The sequence below is a fragment of the Lytechinus variegatus genome, chromosome 9 (genome assembly GCF_018143015.1).
Source record: "Lytechinus variegatus isolate NC3 chromosome 9, Lvar_3.0, whole genome shotgun sequence".
Lineage (NCBI taxonomy): Eukaryota > Metazoa > Echinodermata > Echinoidea > Temnopleuroida > Toxopneustidae > Lytechinus > Lytechinus variegatus.
The window spans coordinates 31,597,360-31,620,007 of record NC_054748.1 but is presented as its reverse complement, the minus strand read 5'-3'; the positions used below and the strand labels follow the sequence as shown (position 1 = coordinate 31,620,007).

General features: G+C 37.0%; 1 protein-coding gene across 2 annotated transcripts in view; it reads right to left on the bottom strand.

Moving 5' to 3' along the window:
- Positions 1–9,719: 9,719 nt before the first annotated feature.
- LOC121421756 (uncharacterized oxidoreductase YjmC-like) overlaps positions 9,720–22,648 on the bottom strand; it is a 35,194-nt gene continuing 22,265 nt past the window's right edge. For both annotated transcript variants that reach the window (XM_041616555.1, XM_041616556.1), the window contains 9 exons: positions 22,202–22,325; positions 20,949–21,064; positions 18,834–18,932; positions 16,740–16,805; positions 16,140–16,220; positions 14,945–15,052; positions 13,294–13,389; positions 12,205–12,315; positions 9,720–11,223 (listed from right to left, as the gene is read on the bottom strand). In XM_041616555.1, coding sequence (XP_041472489.1) covers positions 11,176–11,223; positions 12,205–12,315; positions 13,294–13,389; positions 14,945–15,052; positions 16,140–16,220; positions 16,740–16,805; positions 18,834–18,932; positions 20,949–21,064; positions 22,202–22,325 — 849 coding nt within the window. In that variant the 3' untranslated portion in view covers positions 9,720–11,175. The remainder of the gene's footprint in view (positions 11,224–12,204; positions 12,316–13,293; positions 13,390–14,944; positions 15,053–16,139; positions 16,221–16,739; positions 16,806–18,833; positions 18,933–20,948; positions 21,065–22,201; positions 22,326–22,648) is intronic.

Sequence of the window (22,648 nt, the reverse complement as noted above, 5' to 3'; positions counted from 1 at the left end):
ACCACAGTCTTTGCTGTGTGTGATTACATACAGTCAAGCCGATGTCCTTATATGGTTCTATACTAGCGAGTCAATCAATATTTTGAGATAAGGACCGTTTCTTAAAAAGGTTCCTGATATCATGGATATACGCCCACGATCGAGATATAGGCCTATAAACTCTTAAAAAATGAAGTGCTAATTCAGCTCTTAAAGAGCGTGTATAGTGACTGCACTTCGGAGTGCTGATTTTTCTCGTTCAAATTTGAACTAGACAAATCAGCACTCCGAAGTGCAGTCACTATACACGCTCTTTAAGAGCTGAATTAGCACTTCATTTTTTAGAGTGTACCCTTAAGTTGGAAAAGGGTCTTGTTTTTGGCGGGATTATTGTGGAAGGAGGTGACAGGCCTTTGTAAAGGGATTTAGTCCAGGATAGGCCCCATAGAAACTTGAACAAACCTTGTTTTTTATTATATATACAATATTTTTTATGGTTTCTTGTCAATTCGAGGGTGCTGATTACGAATCTGAATGATGCCGCTCGTGTAACCTTGAGCATTTTCCGCAAATTGGCAAAATCCAATATGGCCGCCAAAATATGCAAATTACCCATGAAAATCCTAAAATTGTCCGCACATTGGCCATGGAATGCATGAAAGCGTGTGGCAGGAGTAAAATACACTCTGAAAAACTAATTTTTGACAAAATATTTATTTTCCTCATATTCAAAATGGCCGCCATAGTCCATTGTATACAATATTAATAGGGAAAACTAATTTTCACAAAAATGAGCACTAAACCGCAAAAAATCAAAGGGGTAGCTTAATTACGCAAAAAAGCTGTAATAAAAAAAACAAGAATCAAGCAAGAATTATGGCTTACCAATTGAATAATGAAAGAGTCGTTTATGTTTTAGGAGGACAAGACTTGAATTATGTACTTCCTACACTATTGCCTCAGACTGATTAACACTGGGCCATCAATATTTTAATGAAATGAATAGTGCATGTCTGGAATGGGTTGTGTCATTATCATTTAACCGAGTTGCTGCTCCACTTTGAACAATTAAAGTGAATTATGCAAAGCCCCCCCCCCCAATAAATTTTTTTTTTTAAACGAAGGGGGTACAAAATTTCTAAAATGTGTGTATTTGAGTTTTGTCAGACGTGTATCAATCAGATTTGTTTATTTACGTCTGGGACCGACCTTTAACGTCACCATCCGAAAGACGTGACCAGGGCTCGAACCTCTGCATCAATTTGTAACTTCCCCACAGCTTGGATTACAGGCGCACGCCACAACGCCCAGTTGTGGCGATTGTAGCGATTGAAATCTAGCGAAATTTTCAATTTTAGAATAAATTTTGAAATAAAATCGAACAAATTATCCTCTATTTTCTCCGACATTTTATGCTCCAGGCAATGGAACTTTTGGGGCCAGAGCCCCCCCCCCCCTCCCCCATGTAGGAAAGTTAAAGGGGAATCCAGCCTTGGCCATAAAATGTTGTGCTGGGAAGGAGAAAAATAAATTGAACAGAATGGTGAAAGTTTGAAAGAAATCGGACAAGCAATTAAAAAGTTATAGCTGCTTTAAAATTGAGATCACTAATAGTAAGTAGATTTCAAATTGGCAACTGGGTAAGTAAATTATGACAAGGGGCAAGGACAACTTTCCCATAGGCCATGTACTTTATTATCAGGGATTTGTGGTTTTCTCCTAAGTACCCTTTCCCCTGGGGCCGTAATCTAAATATAACCCAGGTAGTATATTGTTTAATGTCCTCATGAAAGAAACATATAATTTGAAATAAAACTTTTGGGAAAAATGACATTTTAGCCATAATATGTATTGGAGTACATAGAAGAGTAGTCCTTGCCTTACATCACTATGACATCCCATATGCGGCCAATTTGAAGTCTCCATGAGTATAGTGATTACCAATATTTACAACTTTTAAAAATTCATAACTTTCTTGTTGTTTGTCCAATACTGTTCAAACTTTCACCTATCAACTTGTCTGATTTTCCTGTTTCTTATAAAAACAAGTTTTTATTTGGGTTGGATTCCCCTTTAAATGCTCGCCAAAATATGACGTCAAATAATTAAAATTCTAATAACTTTTTTTCTTCTTTGATGGATTTTCCTCAAACCTTGGCCATTTTTTTTTTTACAATAAACATTTCGGCAGGGTGGATTTCTCCTTTAAAGGATCAGTGATCGACACATGTATGTACAAGTTTCACATGTATTTCTTAAGTTATGATGACATTACATAAACATAAGCTTACAGCATGGTCAGAGTTCATTGACCTTGATCATGTGACCTAGAAATTGTGCTGATCAGTGATACATTATTACCGCTATATGTCCAATTCTCATGGATTATGTCATCCATAAACTTTCAAAATTATGATGACATTTCAAAATTATGATGACATTTCAAAAATCAAACCAAATTTAAACAGAGGTATGCTTATTTCCCACCAAGCATCTGGCAAAAGCATACACGTGATGTAAAGCTAGCATCCATTCGGCATGATCCACAGACAATTAGGCTTTCCATATGCAACATAGGTGACACGCATCATTTTATATGTCTCGTTGATTGCGTTAATTGTTCGCCAAAGCCTTCCATACAATCATTCTCTCGGGGTATCACAGGCCTAATTCATTTCCCATAGACTCGTGTGTTAAAGTTGCACTTTACAAAAAATTAAAGAAAAAATAATGAGGAATTTAATTCGTCATGCGGACGAATTAGGTGGTCTGTCATGATTTTTCATTCAGAGTCGGCTAATTTATAAAATGAATAATTTAGATATGATTGATAATCTTGATTCTAGACATCCTAAGAATAAATTTTGACCATTGCTCAATGTGATTATTAATGTTTCCCATAGACTTTACACGTAAGCAATTTTGAGAATTACAATTCCAATATTGCAAGTGAAAAACGGGCATGATCCCGGCATCTGATCAAAAAGTGGAGGGCCCATTACCGAAAGCCCAGAATCTCAGCTATAACATATTAAAAGCTCCGGCAAAACTGACAAGAAGAAATGGAGATATGGCTCACGAAATAGAGGAATGTCGAATCTAGTTTTGAGAAAAAGTCATGTCCCATAGAGATTACACACAAAATACATGTGATATGAAAAAAACAATTATAATCTGTTTTATCTTGCTAAATTTTAACTTTCATACCTTTTAATTATCATAAAGTATCATGTAAGAGGTGGCAAAAAGAAAAAAAAAATGAAAAAAAAAATCATCTTTTCTACCCCAGGAATCGAACCTCCGCCCTCGAGAAAGCAAGTCGAATGCGTTATCCATTGAGCCACGATATTCCCCATACAGATTACACGTAAGCAATTTTGAGAATTACAATTCCAATTTTGCAAGTGAAATACGGGCATGATCCCGGCATCTGATCAAAAAATGAAGGGCACACTTCCGATAGCCCAGAATCTCAGCTACAACATGTTTCAAGCTCAATGAAAGCTGACAAGAAAAAATGGAGATATGGCTCACGAAATAGAGGAATGTCGAATCTAGTTTTGGGAAAAAGTCATGTCCCATAGAGATTACACGCAAAATGAGGAAAAATGACATGCCTCTTTTCATCGCTGTTTTACGCAATGATGCCTTTCTCAAAACGAATATTTATGTTTACTAAGGAGAAAGAGTACATTATAAACTACAACATATTGAAATCTGGGCGAAAAATGATCTATATTCGAGAAGTTACAGCCAAATTTGCAAAAATTTGATGACGTCATTTTTGAAAAAAATGAAATTTTTAGTTTGGGCGCCTATTTGATGACGTCACGATATAATTTAGGGACAATGGTGACATGAAATCAAATCTACAACTCATACTCTATCGATATATGAAAAAAAATTGGGGGTCAATGGACTTTTTAAAGAGCTACAGTGAATTTACAATAGGCATGTTTTTGCCCATATATGGCCTATAGTGAGAGCTCGCGCGCACACGTGCTGCAAACTTTAATGGGTGTTAATTTCTATATTAATGGTTGTAGAAGGTTGATCAAGGTATCAAATTGCTCAGAATTTTATTAGCAATGCAATGATATTAAAAGAAACGGTTTTTCTGTGTTGTGTTAAGGTGTAACGCGCGGAAACGCGCGCGCAAATTTTTGAAATGCTTAAAATGACCTGAAACGTACCCAAAAAATTTTATAGGTCATTTGGACGATTTTTTTACCTTTGACGCGCGCGTCATGACCTCTACATGACCTTTGATGACATTGACAGTTGACCCTTGACATGAAGTTAATGTCCTGTAAATATTATTAATTTTTGATAATTGATAATGAAGATATGATCAAATGAAGAATTTTACAAAATGGCGCGTAGATGACGTCATCATAACCATATGACCTTCAAAAGCTTAGTATGCCGTCTCTATGATAGATTCTATGTATGACGAAAAAATCAGCAAAATTGATTCAGCCAATTCCGAGAAAAGTTGGCGACAAACATAGGTGCTAAGAATAAATAAATAATAAAGAAAGAAAATTCTGACGAAATCAATAGGTGATCTGTCATAGACAGACCACCTAAAAAATGAGGAAGTTCGAGGGTTGAATGTTTACTACCAATGGACAGGATATATATCTGACATTCCATATCTGACCAGAGAAGGGTGTCGTAGCCAGCTCATTTTCAAAATAAATCACCATTTATGAAGATAATGATGCAATCAAATGCATCAACTGAAACAGTAAAATAGCTGTAATTCTTCCGCCAGTCAAAAAATAGTTCCGAAGTCATTGACATTATCTTCCCAATTTGGGCAAACAAAGTTCAGTAATTACCATTTTTAGAAATCAGTTATAGATTTTCAATCAAATTCATACACTTTTGTCAATCAGCAATATCAAATTGAAAAAAAAAATCGAATGGGTTAGGTCGAACGAATATCTTTTGCCTTCCTGGTGTAATTAGGCTCATGGCACCCCACCCTCACAACCACACACTATTTTCTTTGCAACATTTTGCTTTACTGATGAGAATAACAAGAAGAACACAGTTACCAAGTTGATTAATTGTTAATTGTTCAGGCATAATCCTTTTATTGGTTTACAAACTGAACATTAATACCAATATATCTAAGCTTACGATAAAATCATAAGAAGATTGTATAATATAGATTAAAAAATAAAAATTACCTGCACTCAAACCGTTTTCTTTAAATATAAAACAATAAAAACATCTGAAAGGCCCCTTTAGATTAAAGTCAATATACATAATTTTTAAAAGACAAAGATCCGAATTTATGGCAAACACCAAGAGGGAGGAGCTAAGAGGATTGAACACAGAGAAGCAGAGAAGACAGGGAGGGCCAAACTAAAAATACATAATAAAATAAATTTGATAAAAAACAAAACAAACAAATAAAGAAATACAATGGCAAAAACAACAGCAAATGTACATTCATTTAGAATCAGATATCTATGGATTGGGATATTACAGATATTGAACAAAGCATAAAGATGCCATTCCATTGTAAACTTGTAAAATAAAAACAAAACTAGAAATTTGACGTGTCCAAAGGACACAGATGCCCCCGCTTAATGCCATCAGAAATTCATTCAAAATGATTGAACCAACTCGCATATATAATGAGCTGTGACCTTTGACCTGAAGACTCCGAATTCAAACTTAGCCTGTATTTGGGTGTCATCTACCTACACACACACAAACTCTTAAATCTATAGAATATTTCATAAAGTAATCATGCGGAAACCAACTTGCATATTTAATGAGCTGTGACCTTTGACCTGCAGACTCCAAATTCAAACTTTGCCTGTATTTTGGTGTCATCTCCCTACACACCCAAAAATTTTAAGAATCCATTAAATAGTTTTAATGTCTAATAGCTACACTCACCCCCTTCCATTGGATGATGTAGGTATAAAATCAAAGAAAAATTACAATCTGCACCCCCTAGATGTTCAGGGCCCGTTGCAGAAAGAGTTGCAATCAAACGCAACTCTAAAAATCATGCGCAACTTGATTTTCAACCAATCAACAGCGCGCATTTTTGACTTGCAATTGATTTTTTTACTTGCGTTTAAACGCAACTCTTTCTGCAACGGGCCCTAGAACTGCTATTTGTGCCCCTCATTTCACACTCCAGTATCCGCCACTCTATCATGAGAAGTAATATATACAAATAAACATACATACATATATACAGGGGCCACGGAAGGGGGGGTCTTCAGCCCCCCCCCCACTTTTATCCAAAACCGTGTACAAAAACGTTAAAATTACCATATGATTGTGATTTTTTGCATGGTCAGCCCCCCCCCTTTCCCCGCTTTGAAAACCGTTCCGCGGCCCCTGGTATAATACTGTATCTCATTATTAATTGGCTAATCGAAAAAATAAAATGTTCATATTCAAAATATCATATATATGCTTTAATAGATATAAATCCTGAAAGGGCTGAAATATATGCATGGAAAAATGAAGAGGGAAATACAGTAATAGGCAAAAATCGTGCATCATGTCTCTTCAATAAAAAACGGCAATTACAAATAAAATAATTCATGTGTTATTAATTGTATGAAAAACTTTACTATCATCAATATAGATTTCAACTTCAGTTTTGAAAGAACAAAGAGTGTAGTATCAAAGATTTCAGTATTACATGTGTGTTAATAGATAATCAATACCATACTTATTACTATATTACTTAATCTATTAAAATATATTGATATTTCATTGCAATGTTAAAACTGTTATAAATTACTACAAATCCAACAGGCTAGGCCTATTTTCATACACACTTTGTACATATGATCAAATAATTAATACATGATTAAAATAGGTTTCTTATTTCATTCCCTTTATATGCACATTAAATATATTTCACTATACAGTATATACTAGGGCAATTCCATAAAATAATCAACCTTTTTTGTTAATCCGGCCCCCATTTTACTCAAATTCTACTTCACTTCATAAACTGACCAAGTTATGATCATTTGAGAGCTTTACAGCCTCAAAAGAACAAGAAATCAGAGACAGAAAATTTCATGAAGGTCCCAAATTCATGGTGTTCCGACTTACATATTTTATGGAATTGCCCACTGTATCTTAGAAAATCACTCGATTACGGGGGGACTTTGGTTGTTCTTATGATGATGATGATGGAGCACAGCATTTGTATAGCGCAATATAGCTGTCTATGACATTCAAAGGCGCATTTTTTTTGGAGGGGAGCCAGCCAATCTGAGTCGCCTAGAAGGGCACGTACACAGAACTGTGACCAGCAGGTCTCTCCTCCCTCTTATTCCTAGGTTGAACTTTCAAACCCCTCTCCGCATAAATATCATGCAATGATTACATGAATAGTTGCCATCACAAGATACAGGTTGCTTAAATAACAATAGCTGCATTGCAAAGACTACAAGACCATTACATGTATAATTAAAATTGTCTGCAAGAGTATAACTCTGTAATGCCAAATCACTTGAGTTCTTCTTTTTTTACAATATTGGCAAGCAATTGCAAAATTATAACAATCAGCTAACCAAAATACTTCAGTAATAATGCAATTGCAGTCTGTTTTTTTTTTCCTTTGTGACAAACCATTCACAAAGAGATAAGGAAAGAAACCATTACTACTCAGATCCTGAGATGCATATACACGATATTGAACATGACTTTTTATACATGCATTTACAGGCTTTTGAATGTACACATTAAATGGCTTTCAGCATGATTTTCAACCCTGAGGCAGTAGTGATAAATGGTTGCGGAACATTTTGAAATAATGAAATAATTTTAGTTGCGTTTTAATCATACTTTATATCTCTTTTATTTTCATGATTGAGGACCCGTCTCATAAAACCTGCTATCAATAACAAAAAAGTAAAACTATATTTTGATCAATCTGAGAATTAAGTCTGTTAAAACTATAATTCTTATCACTTTTGGACACCTTTAACACAAATGTTTACTGATGAGTGCAAATATGAAAAAGATTTCTGATTGGTTCCTGGACAGTGTTTTGGATGAAATGTGCATGCAACCATGATTCTGATTGGCCAATACAATTTAGAGTTGAGATTGATAACAAGTTTCATGAAACAGGGCTTGCAGACCAACAAAATGACATGATTTCAGTTAAGAAGATTTCAATTGTAAGTTCTTAAAGTTGAGATTGATAACAAGTTCCATGAAACAGGGCTCTCTACAAAGGCCTGAGTTTTCAGAAAGTTACTCTGTCTTTTCCGTGGAATAATGATCAAAATGTGATGCCGAGTGCAATGAATACATATCAAACTTTTGATTCAAAAACATAGAGAAGGCCATAATAACATAAATTTGTGTGAAGGCCTATATAGAATCTTCATATAAAATATACTACAAAACAAACATCATACATGATAATAGCATACATGTAGCTCTGAGTTGTGATACAAACACACACAAAAATAAAATGGATAAGAGATAGACATCTGAAACACGAGGGAAATACGACATTGATATTCTGGTAGAAACTCAAACATACAATGTTAATTTGTGCGAGTAAACCAAGATGGACTCTCAACTTCACGCAGTTGAAAATTCTTGCCGCCACAATTGCAAGGCTAAGAATATTAACATATGTATAACACATCTTCTGTAATCACAAGAAATAGATATGACCACTGTGAAGTTTGACCTTACGACCCCACAGATCTAACAGGATCATAATCCCTCTATATACATGCATGGCAATGATACATGCACATGTACTAGATCGTCCATCCCACTGTTTGTCAGTTATTGCAAGAATGGGGAAATTTAATACAAATGACCTCTGTGACCTTGAACATTGATCTCTTGATGCCCCCACCTTGTATCCCCCAAAGGAATATTAATGGTCATTACGAAAATTTGTGTTTAAAAACAGATCTCCTCTGACAGCCCAATTTCAAATTCCAAGCTTCTCTCACTGCCCCCCCCCCCCATCCCGATATCAGCAGGAATGGTAATTCTTAAGTAAACAACCACACACTATCCACCTTCCCCCAAGGAGAAGTGACCTTCATACGGCCAGGCAGAGGGAGAGAGAGATGTTGCGGTTTCCAGCGCGGTGTTTGTTCAGCTCTTATCAGCAGCTGCAGTCGACCCCACCCCAGTTTAAACGAGAAAAACTTAACTTTCCCCAAAAACTGAAAATGGGGTGTCGATACCCCACTTGAGTTCCCATTGACTTACACGCAAGGCCTTATCAGCAGTCAAATGAACCCCACCCCAGTTTAAACGAGAGAATTGAAGCTCTCCCAAAATCTGAAATTGGGGTTTCAGATTCCCCACCTGACCTCCCATTGACATAACACGCAGGGCAATGGGGTTCCTGTGTTATAACTGGTGGGGTATTTTTTAAACACAGGATTCACGTAATGGTAATTAATCATAATAATAAAACCCAGATAGCCATCACCACCACTGGCGGATCCAGGGGCGACCACAGCCGACCCGTGCAACCCCCCTTTTGAGGGCCACAATTAAAATTTGTAATGTAAAAATGCTGTTAAAACATAGGTGTGCCCCCCCCTTGAAAGTGAAGGCCTTTTTTTTGCAGGGGGGGGGCTTGTCAACTTTTTCCTCGGAAAAATGTACTCCGCCCCCCCCCCCCTTTCGAAAAATCCTGGATCCGCCCCTGATCACCACGATATTCATTCATATACATATACTGTGTCAATTTATAGTCACAACCATCGAACCCTATACACCTAATCATATCATTGTCATTCCTACATGTACATGCATACTTGTAGCAAGTTTGAAATTGATCCGTCAAACCGTACTTTATTCACTATCAAGAGAATGAAATTGTGATAACAACCCCAAAAGATAATGCCTTTGGAAAAAAATAACTATGTTGCCTGAGACATGAAAGTTGCCTTTCATAGGGAAACCAAGGCTACACAATCCAAATAATCTGTGTCTATGTTAGGAAGCTACACAAATTTCGCAGCACCAGCAGAAGCCTCTGGTAGACAAAATGGTAAATATTCATTGATATCTGTTAAGGAAGAGTATGATTCTGGTCATGAGCACACTGCATTTCCCTAAACTACCAATCATATCACATTCATCAGGCTATTTTGTCCCACAGTAAGAACATAGATGATTTATTTGTGCAATGTTTAAGAGCACTTCGACTCCACAAAGAAATATTAAAGGCTACACAATTCTGGCAATCACTTAAATATATTAATGCAATAAAATCTTGAATCAAATACATAATACTTCTCAAGTGTTGTTTCATATTCTAAATTAATTTGTCACTTGAAAATTGTTTATCTCTTCAAAGGAAATTCCTCAGTTTAAAAACACTACATTTTTCTTTTCCCCAAACTATCTCCATCACTCATACAATATCAACTGATCGTGTGATGCTATTGCATTGGATACATGTATTATGTCATTACCCAGGCTTTACCTGGGCCTCCATTCATGTACGTGCTAAAGCGTTCATGGTATAAATCTTACTAGAGGCCCATTCATCTCACCTGGGTCAAGTGCAGCAAAATGTGGATGAATTTCTTGCCAAAGAAAATCAACACCCGAAGTAGGATTTGAACCACTGCCCTCAGATTGAGACGCGAGAGTGGGAACCACTACACCACGTTTCCATACAAAACCAACAGATAAGGGCCCTGCATCGTATTTAGCATGAACTCCCCTTAAAACTATACATTATATAATCTTAAACCAAATTATGACTACCAAAACAACCCTATCAAATATAAAAATCTTACTGTACTCTGAGCAAATATCCATTATGTGCATCCTTAATAAGTTCAATCCATTTTTTTCATTAATTTCTTTTAATAACATAACATGGTTATTCATGCTCTCATTCAATAATAAGACACAGTATAAAAGTGCATATCAAATTATGACATGACGTCCCTATGCACTTCCAAAGGACTTGAACACGGACGGGTATGATTGGGTTTTCTATTAAGATGAAGGCTGTATGAGAAAAGAACTGATGAATTTCAATTCATCAATTCAATGGCAAATGGTAACATTCAAATGAAAAAGGCCACTTTACCAATAATTGCAGACATAATATCTTGCATTCTCCTCTAGATCTATTACTGTTGTGCATGTAGACTGTGTAGTACAAGTGTATGGATAGGTGAGATGTTTATTAATTTAATTTCTCTTGATGGGCTCCACTCCGAGACTTGCTGCTAAGGTATCCTGGAAATATAAAAAAAAAGAAAAATAAAGGTGCAATGCACATAAGCTAAATAGCTGGACTGTATGGATTAAGAGAGGGTATATGAATGTTTGAATTGAATTCATATAAATAACTGATTTTAATATAATTGAAATACATATGAGTGAACTAAAAACTATCTATGAATCTCTTTATACATCCATCCATTCATTCATCAACCCACCCATCCATCTATCCATCTATCCATCCATTCATCCATCCATAAATCTATCTATCCATTCATCAACACACCGGTCCATCCTTCCATCCATCCATCCATCCATCCACTTATGCATCCATCCATCCATCTATCCATCCATCCATCTATCCATCTATCCATCCATCCATCCATCAACCCATCGGTCTATCCATCCATCCATCAACCCACCGGTCCATCCATCAATTCTTCCATCCATCCATCCCTCCCTCTTTCCATCCATCCATCCATCCATTCATTCATCCAACCATCTATTAAGCATACCATATTTTTCAATAGGTTGTCAATAACATTAATCGTTTCAAATGCTAAGGAGGTGTTTGTCATAACTGTCTATATGTGATTGTTTGATATCTGTAAATATGTTCATTCTCCATGCTCAGTTATGCATGTTCAATACCATGTAAAAATGCAAATTTCCACTTATTTATTTGGACAATAAATACTACCTTCTGAACCTTATATCTTCATTTAACCATTCATCCATCTATCTATCCAACATACCATATTCCTCAATAGGTTGTTCTGATATCTCAGACCACCATCTTTTTCAACCTTGGCAATGTTCTTCCTTTCCGGGTCACCAGCTACCCCCCACCTATCTATCTTCCTATCCACCCATCAACCCATCCATCCACCCATCCATCCATCCATCCTCCCATCGATCCATCTATCCATCCATTCATTCATCCATCTATCAATCTATATCCATCCATCCATTCATCCATCCATCTATTCAACATACCATATTCCTCAATAGGTTGTTGTGATACCTCAGACCACCATCTTTTTCAACCTTGGCAATGTTCTTCCTTTCCGGGTCGCCAGCTACGAGAACCTCTGTTTCTCCCTCTGCCTACAAATTAGAAATTCATGTAAACATCACAGAAAACACTGAAAATGCTCCTGTCCATCTTCAGATGGTGTTTGGACCCCACATCAAAACACACTACAAAGGCCTGTATTCTGAAGTCAGGTTCAACTTAGACTGTGGTCTAACTCTGCTAAAATTATGGGAAGCCCAAAATTTCAAAATTTCCATAAAGTTGTATGTTTCTTATGTTTACTGTGCTCTTTCCTGATTCATCAATGGTGAAGACAATCACAGGGACCTCGGAACGGTTTTCAAAGGGGGGGGGGGGTGGCTGAGCCTAAAGTGGGGGGGCTGAACATGCAAAAAAGCACAATCATATGGTAATTTTCACATTTTTGGAAGAAAGTGGGGGGCTGAAGCCCCCCCCCCCCCCCCCACTGCTTCCGCGGCCCCTGAATCATCTGTTTACACTTCCTAGACAATTATGAATGATTTTAGAGCCAAATGAGCTAAAATATAATATCTCTACTGTTAGTGATTTATGTAACAATTGGCTATCCATACTTAAACCACAACTTTAAACCCAGGTTTAAGTTAAACTTTGACTTCAGAATACGGGCCAGAGAGTTTAAATTTCAAATGATTTACAACCTATTGGTCTCCTTCTCTGATAGTCTCGTACCACATCTAGAATGATCCATTTTCAACATGATATAGTATTATGTAAGGCCAAAAATATGGTGAAGAAGTCTGAATTCAGATATTTAGTCTCAAAAAAGGCATTCCTGTTTCATGAAACTGTCGTGTAGGTGCAAGAATGCCCTTAACACCATACTTTTATGCATGGCATACATGCAAAAAAACACCCTTAGCAGCAGGCAGACGTGCATTGCAAAAGGGCGTTCCTGCACCAATGCGAAGCGCAAAATAGTTTTTATAAGGGCGTTCTTGCACTGACACATCAATACCATCCCAAGATTCTGTATTTTTCTGAAAAGGAAAGAAAGCTTGATAACTTACAGGTTCAGCACTCCGACACATATCCATGAGCGAGCTCATTCTCCCTTCAAAACCAGGCGCAAAAGCCTCGGGGTTGATCGCTACAAATATCTGGCCCTGGAACATGAATCAAAAGAAGTCGCATGTATTTGATTAAGAGGTGTGACAAAATCTGGGGGGTGTTTCACAAAAAGTGAAGTGTGACTAAGGGGGTGTTGCAACAACATATTTGCAATCAATTGCAACAACATATTTGCAATCAATCGCAACTATTCTGTTGCAATTTTACAGTTGATTGATCACTTTTACTTCAGCAAATCAGATTACACTCCTTGTTTCATGGAGTAGATTAGCAGTCAATGGCAAATTTGCAACTAAATGCACGGCATGTGCTTGATTTCTGGAATGAAAATAGACTTGCAATTGATCGCAAGTTTCTTGCAACGCCCCATTAGAGTTGCACTAACTCCCTAGCTGTGAGCGGTATATAACGCATCACCACATTGGTCAGATCATGCGCAGGGGAGGCGCACTTCCTCGTATCAATCAACCAGATTATGCCCCCCCCCCCTGATGAGTCACAACCCATGCAAATGACATATCCCTGCTCCCCCCCCTCCCCTGACGAGCTTGAAGACCTTTCTTTTTTTCTTGTCATTTTTTTTTCTGAATCGAAATCCTATATTTGTGGCTTGTCAAATTTTATGGCAGACAGTTTTGCCCCACCTGTTGAAAATCTTAGGTACGCCACTGGTTACTGGAGTCATCATCTTGTGATGTCTTGCAGAAAGAAGTTATCTAAAGTCACTTCTCTTAAATTAGTATTACATAACAACCAGTGCCTCAGTGGGAGTCAAACACATGGCCTTCTGATTACAAGGCAAGATCACTTCAAATTTATATGTATGGTAGTGGGTCTTATCACCTAACACTGTTATCAGACTCAATCATATCAAACAAAATATTTTCTTGAAATTCATCAAACTTCCATCATAATTACACAAATAAGCTCTGCTTTTCTTGGCAAGTTCAATTAATTTATCTTCAATATTTGTTATGAAATGTCTTTGAACTCTATGTATTATTCTGAGTATGTATTATTTTGAAAATTTATTCACACTGTTACTTCGATTATATCATTTTTTTTACAGAAATAAGTAAATCTTAATCTAAATCTACCTACAAGAACGTAGATACATAATACCGGTATGCATTTTTGTCATGATTAAATTTCTTTTTAATGATAACAGCTTCCATCGCACTGCTATTTGCAAATGACACGTTTTGATCACTTAAAATTCATAAAACAACTAATCAGCTATTTTTATTTTTACCTTATTTCATTATTTTAAGAAAGAAAAGACTTTAAAATTGTGTTTTTGACCATATTTCATCTTTCTATTCGAATTCCCAATGTAAAGGCGGTGACCCATACCCGGAATTATTTGAACGTACTGACCACAGTCACAAACTCCCATGATTCGAGACCCGACGGCATCTTCCTCCCTCTAGTACCCGGACCAGGCCGGCTGAAGTTGTTTACCTCTTCGTAGACCTAGTCTACAAAAAAGAAATATCAACTTTAGTGTCTGTTTTGCAAAGCTCTAGACGATTGATCCACGTGTTTGGTAATACAAGGTTGGTCGGTAATGCAGTCACTCACTATACTTACCAGATTTGCTACTTGGTTGCTTGTTTTCCATTTCCTGATGTTGGGTCCGAAGGCCCCTCCTCCTAAGATGCCACTAAGAACCTCCACCATCATGGCAAGACCATAGCCCTGAGAAACAAACAAAGTGCACAGAGTCAAACATATTACAGGGGGAGAGGCAAACTGGGTATCAATAGCTAGTCTTAAAATATACCTTTTGATATTACTGTTAATTCAATGAAAAAAATTAGGTTATAATTTTTTATGTATACAGAAACTTGCATGATTTGACCAATGTGGCATCAGACCAAGTAGAAAGTACCGTATGGGCACGAGTATTCAACCCGGCATAATTCAAAGATTTTGACAAATTCCCCCAAAATATTTAGAAATAGGGAATTTATCTTAACTTCATACCTTTGTTATTTCCAGGGTAATCTGTTGTTGGTATTTTCTTTATCAATCTGTCGACTGTATGCACGGAGGATCAAATTATGTGGCGATGACCTTTTGCACTGAATTGCACTAGTATTCAACCTAGTGAGGATAGATAGCGAATCTCAAAATGGTTTAGATTGCTAAACTAGATCTATATCTATGTAGGCCTAAGTCTCTGGCTTTGACTAATTCTGTTTGGTCTCATCTCAAATGGTCTAGTCCATCGTCAGATGGGACAAGGGCAGATTGAGAGACAGGGCCACCTTTCATCGCTAGGTTGAATACTAGTGCCGACGGGTTGAATACTAGTGCCAAAAACCATTGCCATATAATTCAATCGCCCCCGCACACAGTCGACGGCTTGAAGAAAAAAGTAACGCAAAAAGAATAACCAGCATTTGCTCTTGGAAATAAGACAGGTCTGAAATTAAGGTAAATTCCATATTTCTATATATTTGAGGAAACTCTCCAAATGGGTTGAATAATAGTTCCCTTACGGTACAATAAAATTTGCATTTAACCGAGTGGCAATTTCCTGCCGATCCTACTGTTACTATGAATAGGCAACGTGGGATAAGACCTGGGGAGCGTTTCATCAAAGTTGTCAGCACTGACTAAATGGTCAGTGCTGACTATTTCAGTGAAATCCTTAGTTTTGATTAGCTAAGAAGCACTGGCCTCTGACTGTTGCTATGGTAACTGTCGGAGAAAGACAACTTTCATGAAACAGACCCCTGTAGGCATGGACCTAGTGGCAATTTACTTCCCTATATTTTACCTTATATCCACCTGCGATCTCTGACCCACCCAGCGGGAGTAATCCTCCTCCTGATATGACGGCTTTGGGATCATTAGACTCCTAAAAATCAAAGAGAAAAAAGTCAACCTCAGAAAACTTGATGTTGTCGAATTTAGCCTGGGTCAAATATTCATGATTTATTTAAAAAAAAGTTATGATGCACATACTGTATTCAATGGCTGAAATGTATGAGTTTACAATACTTAGGATCATAAATAAAAAGAAAATAGAAAAATGAATGAAAATACAGATTACAAAATGTATAAGTACAAAGAATAACATAATCTGTGGACTGGTCAGAACATCAATGCTTGGATATGCTTAGAGAATAATAACATTAAGAGAGCTGGTAATAAAGCCAGTCATAAATCAAAACTCGGGTCCCAGTTTTCTCTGAGCATTTCCAATGCAAAAATACATTTCTCACTCAAAATTCAGAAGTCAAACTTAAACTACCGGGAACCAATAATTTTAAGAATTAACCCTAGGCATACCAATGTAATGATAATACATTAAAAATAAACTTTTTCAAACTATATGACCTTCACATGACCTCTTGTGACCTTTGTCTGTACTCACCGTTCCGGAAGCATCACATCCCCAGCCGTTCGGAATTGGGATCTCTTTCACAGCATTCAATTCTATCTGTATCCAAATGAAAGATCAAAAAAAAGAGAGATAAATTATAATAATTGTAATTCAGACTTGCTTATATAGCATCTAACACTTACATGTAATTTATTCGAAGTCTCTAGGTACTCTTACCCTTTGAACCCGATAGGTCGGAATACCGGCCTACCAGTGAACGCGCATATACCCAGTAGGGAGCCATGTGACTTCAAAAACATGGGTAAAATGTCAGGTGATCTTTTAAAAAATAATGTCATCTTTCTAGTATGTGTAGAAAATGGCCCAAATGACCCACTTTTCATGCGGTTGCTCGTGTGGTATGTGTGGTCAAATACTCGGTGGGTCACATGCTTATTATGGGGAAGCATATCTGACTTTAGTGAAAACAGTGGTTTTAATCCCAAAACAGACACTAAAGTTGATATTTCTTTTTTGTAGACTCGGTCTACGAAGAGGTAAACAACTTCAGCCGGCCCGGTCCAGGTACTAGAGGGGGGAGGATGCCGTTGGGTCTCGAATCATGGGAGTTTGTGAATGTGGTCGGTACGTTCAAATAATTCCGGGTATGGGTCACCGCCGCCCCTAATAATTTAGGGTTCAAAGGGTTAAATAATGTAGCATAACTACCCTACAGAGCAGCAGTCACATACTCAGCATTTCAAGGAATAAATTCCGACCATTTACCTCACCTGGGTTGGGTGCAGCACAATATGGACAAATAATACATGCAAAGAATAAAACAAATTCCAGCCTTCCAACTGTTGGACAATGCTAGATTCATATTTTATTTGTAAATTCTAAAATTTCTAAACAGCTCCACTATTATTATTCTTAAAGGACAAGTCCACCCCACCAAAAACTTGATTTGAATAAAAAGAGAAAAATTCAACAAGCATAACACTGAAAATTTCATCAAAATCGGATGTAAAATAAAAAAGTTATAACACTTTAAAGTTTCGCTTCATTTCACAAAATAGTTTTATGCACATCTCGGTCGGTATGCAAATGAGGGAACTAATGACATCACTCACTCACTATTTCTTTTGTATTTTATTATATGAAATACGAAATATTTTGATTTTCTCATCATTTTTATGTGAAATGAAGTTTCATTCCTCCCCGAACACATGGGATTCCATTATTTCAACATTTTTTGGTTCAGGCAAGTAGGTCCTTATCAAATTCGTAAAAATTGAAATATTGCGTAATTCAAACAATAAAAAACAAAAGAAATAGTGAGTGAGTGACATCATCGACTCTCTCATTTGGATGTAACTGGCTCATTCATATAACTATTTTGTTAAAAATTAGCGAAACTTTGAAATGTCATAACTTTCTTATTTTACATCCGATTTTGATGAAATTTTCAGCATTGTGCTTGTCTGATATTTCTCTATTGATTCAAATCAACATTTTTCTGAGGTGGACTTGACCTTTAACACTTGAGTAAACTCTTGAAATTGTGTTTCATAGCTCAAATATTTGGGCTGGATGTGTACTCAAATCTTGCTTTTCAAATTCCTTCTACAACTAGAAGATTTTCATGAAGAGTTTTGTCAGTGATTTTCACAATGTAACTTGCTCTCGGCCAATCAGATGCAAGGACTTTCAGTAGCTTATAACATCAGTATGTGAAAAATACTGACAAATTTATTCACGATATGCTCCCCTGTAGTACCATGTTAAGATTGTGATTTTTTTTCCACAAGTTCATCCCCACCCCACCATACAATTATTTTTTGTCATTTAAATAAGTGTCAGTCTCCTCTCCTTCAAGTCTGCCATTATCATTTATCATATTACATTCATTCATTCATTCATTGCTTTTTATGCTTGTTTAAATTGTATTAACTTTTGAATGTATAGCCTTTTTAAATGTATTTTACTATGGTTTTTCTATGTATTTAATAATGTGCCAACACCAACTTGTAAACATGGTTTTTCCAGCTCTTGCTGTTTTTCATGTACGATTGTTAACATGTATGATTATCGATAAAGATCATTTTTGAATTGAATTGAATCCATCTATTCAGGAGAACTTACCTTCCCCAACGCTACAGTGGAAGTGGCCATATCAAGTACATAACTGTCCCCATTCTCGGCCGGTGCACCGCACGAAATAGGGTTTGTTCCAAACATTGCCTGTGATGGATAACAAAGGAACAAAATTCACATGTTTAAACAGTATACATGTACAGTATTTGTGTCAGGAGGGAGGTCTTATTCTCAACAAGTGCAGAGATTGAACACTTTGGCTGATACAATACAGGTGTAATAAATGGGTACCAGGTAGGAAGAAATTCCTCGGATGTTCGATGCGCCCGATCAGGGTAGCCGTGCTAAAGCCGGGGTAATAGTATGCAGCGCTTAGAAACATTTGTATAAAGCGCTATATAAATGTTGCATATTATTATTATTATACAATGAAACCTGTATAGACTGTCCAAAGGAGACAAGAAAACAGGGCCCCGTCTTACAAAGAGTTGCGATTGATCCGATCGATCGCAACTATGGACTGCCTGCAATGTCAACATCTGTTACGCATGTTTGTTCAAGATATTTTCTAACTATGACGTATTTTCATGCATTCATCATTGTCTTGAAAATTCACTGTGCTTCTCTTTGTTTACAAAGGACATTGTGCACATTTCGAGTATAAAACATTGCGACACTGATAGATATCGTTAGTTACGATAATAATAATAATAATAGGCATTTATATAGCGCCATCTATCTAGAAATATTCTATTTCGAGGCGCGTTGTTATTATTATTATCACCCCGGCTTTAGCTCGAGCTTCCTTTCAGCGCTCATGCATTCAAGGAATTAATTGGATTGATTGGATCAATCATAATTCTTTGTAAGACGGGGTCCACTGGTCTTCATGACTATTAAAAGAGATACCGACTTTGCAGGCTTGAAAGACAGGTGGTCCTTTCAATGGCTAATGACTGGATGGTCTAAATTCCATGTTGTCTTCTACTTATTATGTACTTGTGTCTAATAAATATTTGATTTATAAACAGTTCTACACTAGTACTGTTAGACAAAGTGGATATAAGACAAAAAGAGTATAGCCTACCTAAAAATTAGATAAACGGTAAAATGAGCTGAATAACAAAAAAATAGATCAAATGGTTTGTAGAGCAACTAGGATTAGACCATGTGAGACAAGACCAAACACAAAGAAGACAATGCAGATATAGACCAACTGGCAATTTGCACACTTCACCCACCAACATTCATTGTCACGAACAGGTGGGTGTTTCATAACGCTGTCCGTAAGTTAAAGAGCGACTGGTGAACCTCTCTGATGTGCTATTCACCAATGAAAATAATAGTTTTGGTGAACATCATGGCCACAACAAGGATCACTAGTTCTTAAAGTCAATCTTAACTTACGAACAGCTTTGTGAAACGGCCCTCACAGGTGAACCACATTTCTTTTCTCTAGGTCTAGCCACTGTAGCACGCACTCAATGTCAAAATTGAATATTCAAAGCAATACTCAACTGAACGATGAATCTTAAATGTGGGGAAGAATAAGGACAGATCAGTAGATGTTTGAATGAGGTTTTCAATCAATTTATGTTAATCAATGGATAGCATTCGACACCAATATCTCAGGGACAAGACAAAGTAGTGACCTCACAAATATGGGCAGAAGTTGCGGCATGCTTTTATGAAATTCATGAATAATCCCTTCCCACTTACCTTTCTTGCTCTGGTAGGCACCACTAGAGGTGATGTGTTTGTAGTACTACGACCAATCATCCCTTCCCACTTACCTTTCTTGCTCTGGTAGGCACCACTAGAGGCGATGTGTTTGTAGTACTAAGACCAATCATCCCTTCCCACTTACCTTTCTTGCTCTGGTAGGCACCACTAGAGGCGATGTGTTTGTAGTACTAAGACCAACCATCCCTTCCCACTCACCTTTCTTGCTCTAGTAGGTACCACTAGAGGCGATGTGTTTGTAGTACTAAGACCAATCATCCCTTCCCACTTACCTTTCTTGCTCTGGTAGGCACCACTAGAGGTGATGTGTTTGTAGTACTAAGACCAACCATCCCTTCCCTCTTACCTTTCTTGCTCTGGTAGGTACCACTAGAGGTGATGTGTTTGTAGTACTACGACCAATCATCCCTTCCCACTTACCTTTCTTGCTCTAGTAGGCACCACTAGAGGTGATGTGTTTGTAGTACTGAGACCAATCATTCCTTGCTCTATAGCTCTTAACGTGTACCATCCGGCAATACTGTAATGATTGGAACCTGTATAGGAATATTAATAATAATAATAATACCAACATGCTTATATAGCGCATATCACTGCCAAATGCGTCCCTATGCGCTTCATTGGATATTATTACCCTGGCTTTAGCCCCGCAGCCTTTTACAGCGCGGTGGCATTTCAAGGAATAAATTCCTGCCAGGTACCCACTTACCTCACCTGGGTCGAGTGCAGCACAACGTGGACGAATTTCTTGCTGAAGGAAATTACGCCATGGCTGGGATTCGAACCCACGACCCTCTGTTTCAAAGTCCGAAGACTAATCCACTGGGCCACAACGCTCCACTATGGTATGGACCATGATAAAATTCAATGATAACTATATTTTGCTTTATTACAATATACATGTACAGTATCATATGATATTGTTGATCTATTAAAACCTTGTATCTTAAAATTGAAAACGTTGAGGGTAGCCCGTAAATAGCTCTATTTTACAAACATGTCAATGGTGTCAACCTCACATCAGAAAAAAAGTGATATCCTGTTAAGTTGGCATTAGAGGTGAAAATTGGGCCTACCATTCTTGGCCAACATTTAATGTGGGCTTAGAAAACGGGTCATGTTATTGATTGCTAATTACTTGTGACTTTAATACCAGCACAGGTGCCCGCTGCAGAAAGAGTTGCAATCAACTCTAAAAATCATGCGTAACTTTTTCTACCAATCAACAGCGCACATTTGGGACTTGCGATTGTTTTTTTTTTACTTGCGCTTAAATGCAACTCTTTCTGCAACGGGCCCCAGGCCAGTTTGTGCTAGCCTGGTGTAAAAATTTGAACCAACGCTAACGTTTGAACAGAGAGAACTTGCTATCTACTTCAATCCAAGTAATATACTCATATCTAGAATGGTGCTACGGCTGGTGAAGAATTAAAACTAACACCAACACAAGTTAACATCAAACTTTTAAATCATCTTCTGTCCAAGTATAAGCATCATATCCAGACTGGTACTATGGTTGGTGTAAACTTCAATCTACACCTGTAAATACTGAACTTAATTTCTACTTCAGTCCAAGTACTAGTCTAATTTCAAATTTGGTTATGTTGCTTTCTGTTGCTGGTGTAAAATACATCACCAAGTTTAATAACATCTGTAGTGACAAAAACCCCTACCTTTTGCAACCACCCATCCTATACCAGCTTCCTTGGCTTTCTTTATGGCAAGATCGATGCAGAACTTCCCCACAACAGGACCTAGTAGATTATTACCGTCTACCCAAGCTGTACCCGCAAGTTCCTGCATGAAAGAGATCAAACAAATATAGTTAAAGGAAACCAAAACCCGAGAAGAGAAGTAATCTTATTGGAAAGAGTAAAATGAGAGGAACAATTTTAAAAAAGTTTCATGAAAATCTGTTATGAAATAAGAAAGTTACTCTTGTTGTACTGTACTTTCTATGGGCATTCTCAAAGTGGCAAACGTGCTTCAAAATGGCTGATTTTGTGGACAACTCCTTATTTGTTTTGTACACAAAATTTCAGATTTTCCTCATTATCTTTCAAATTGCATAAAAATAAAAAATATGTAAAATAAAGGGGGAAATCTGAAAATATGTGTAC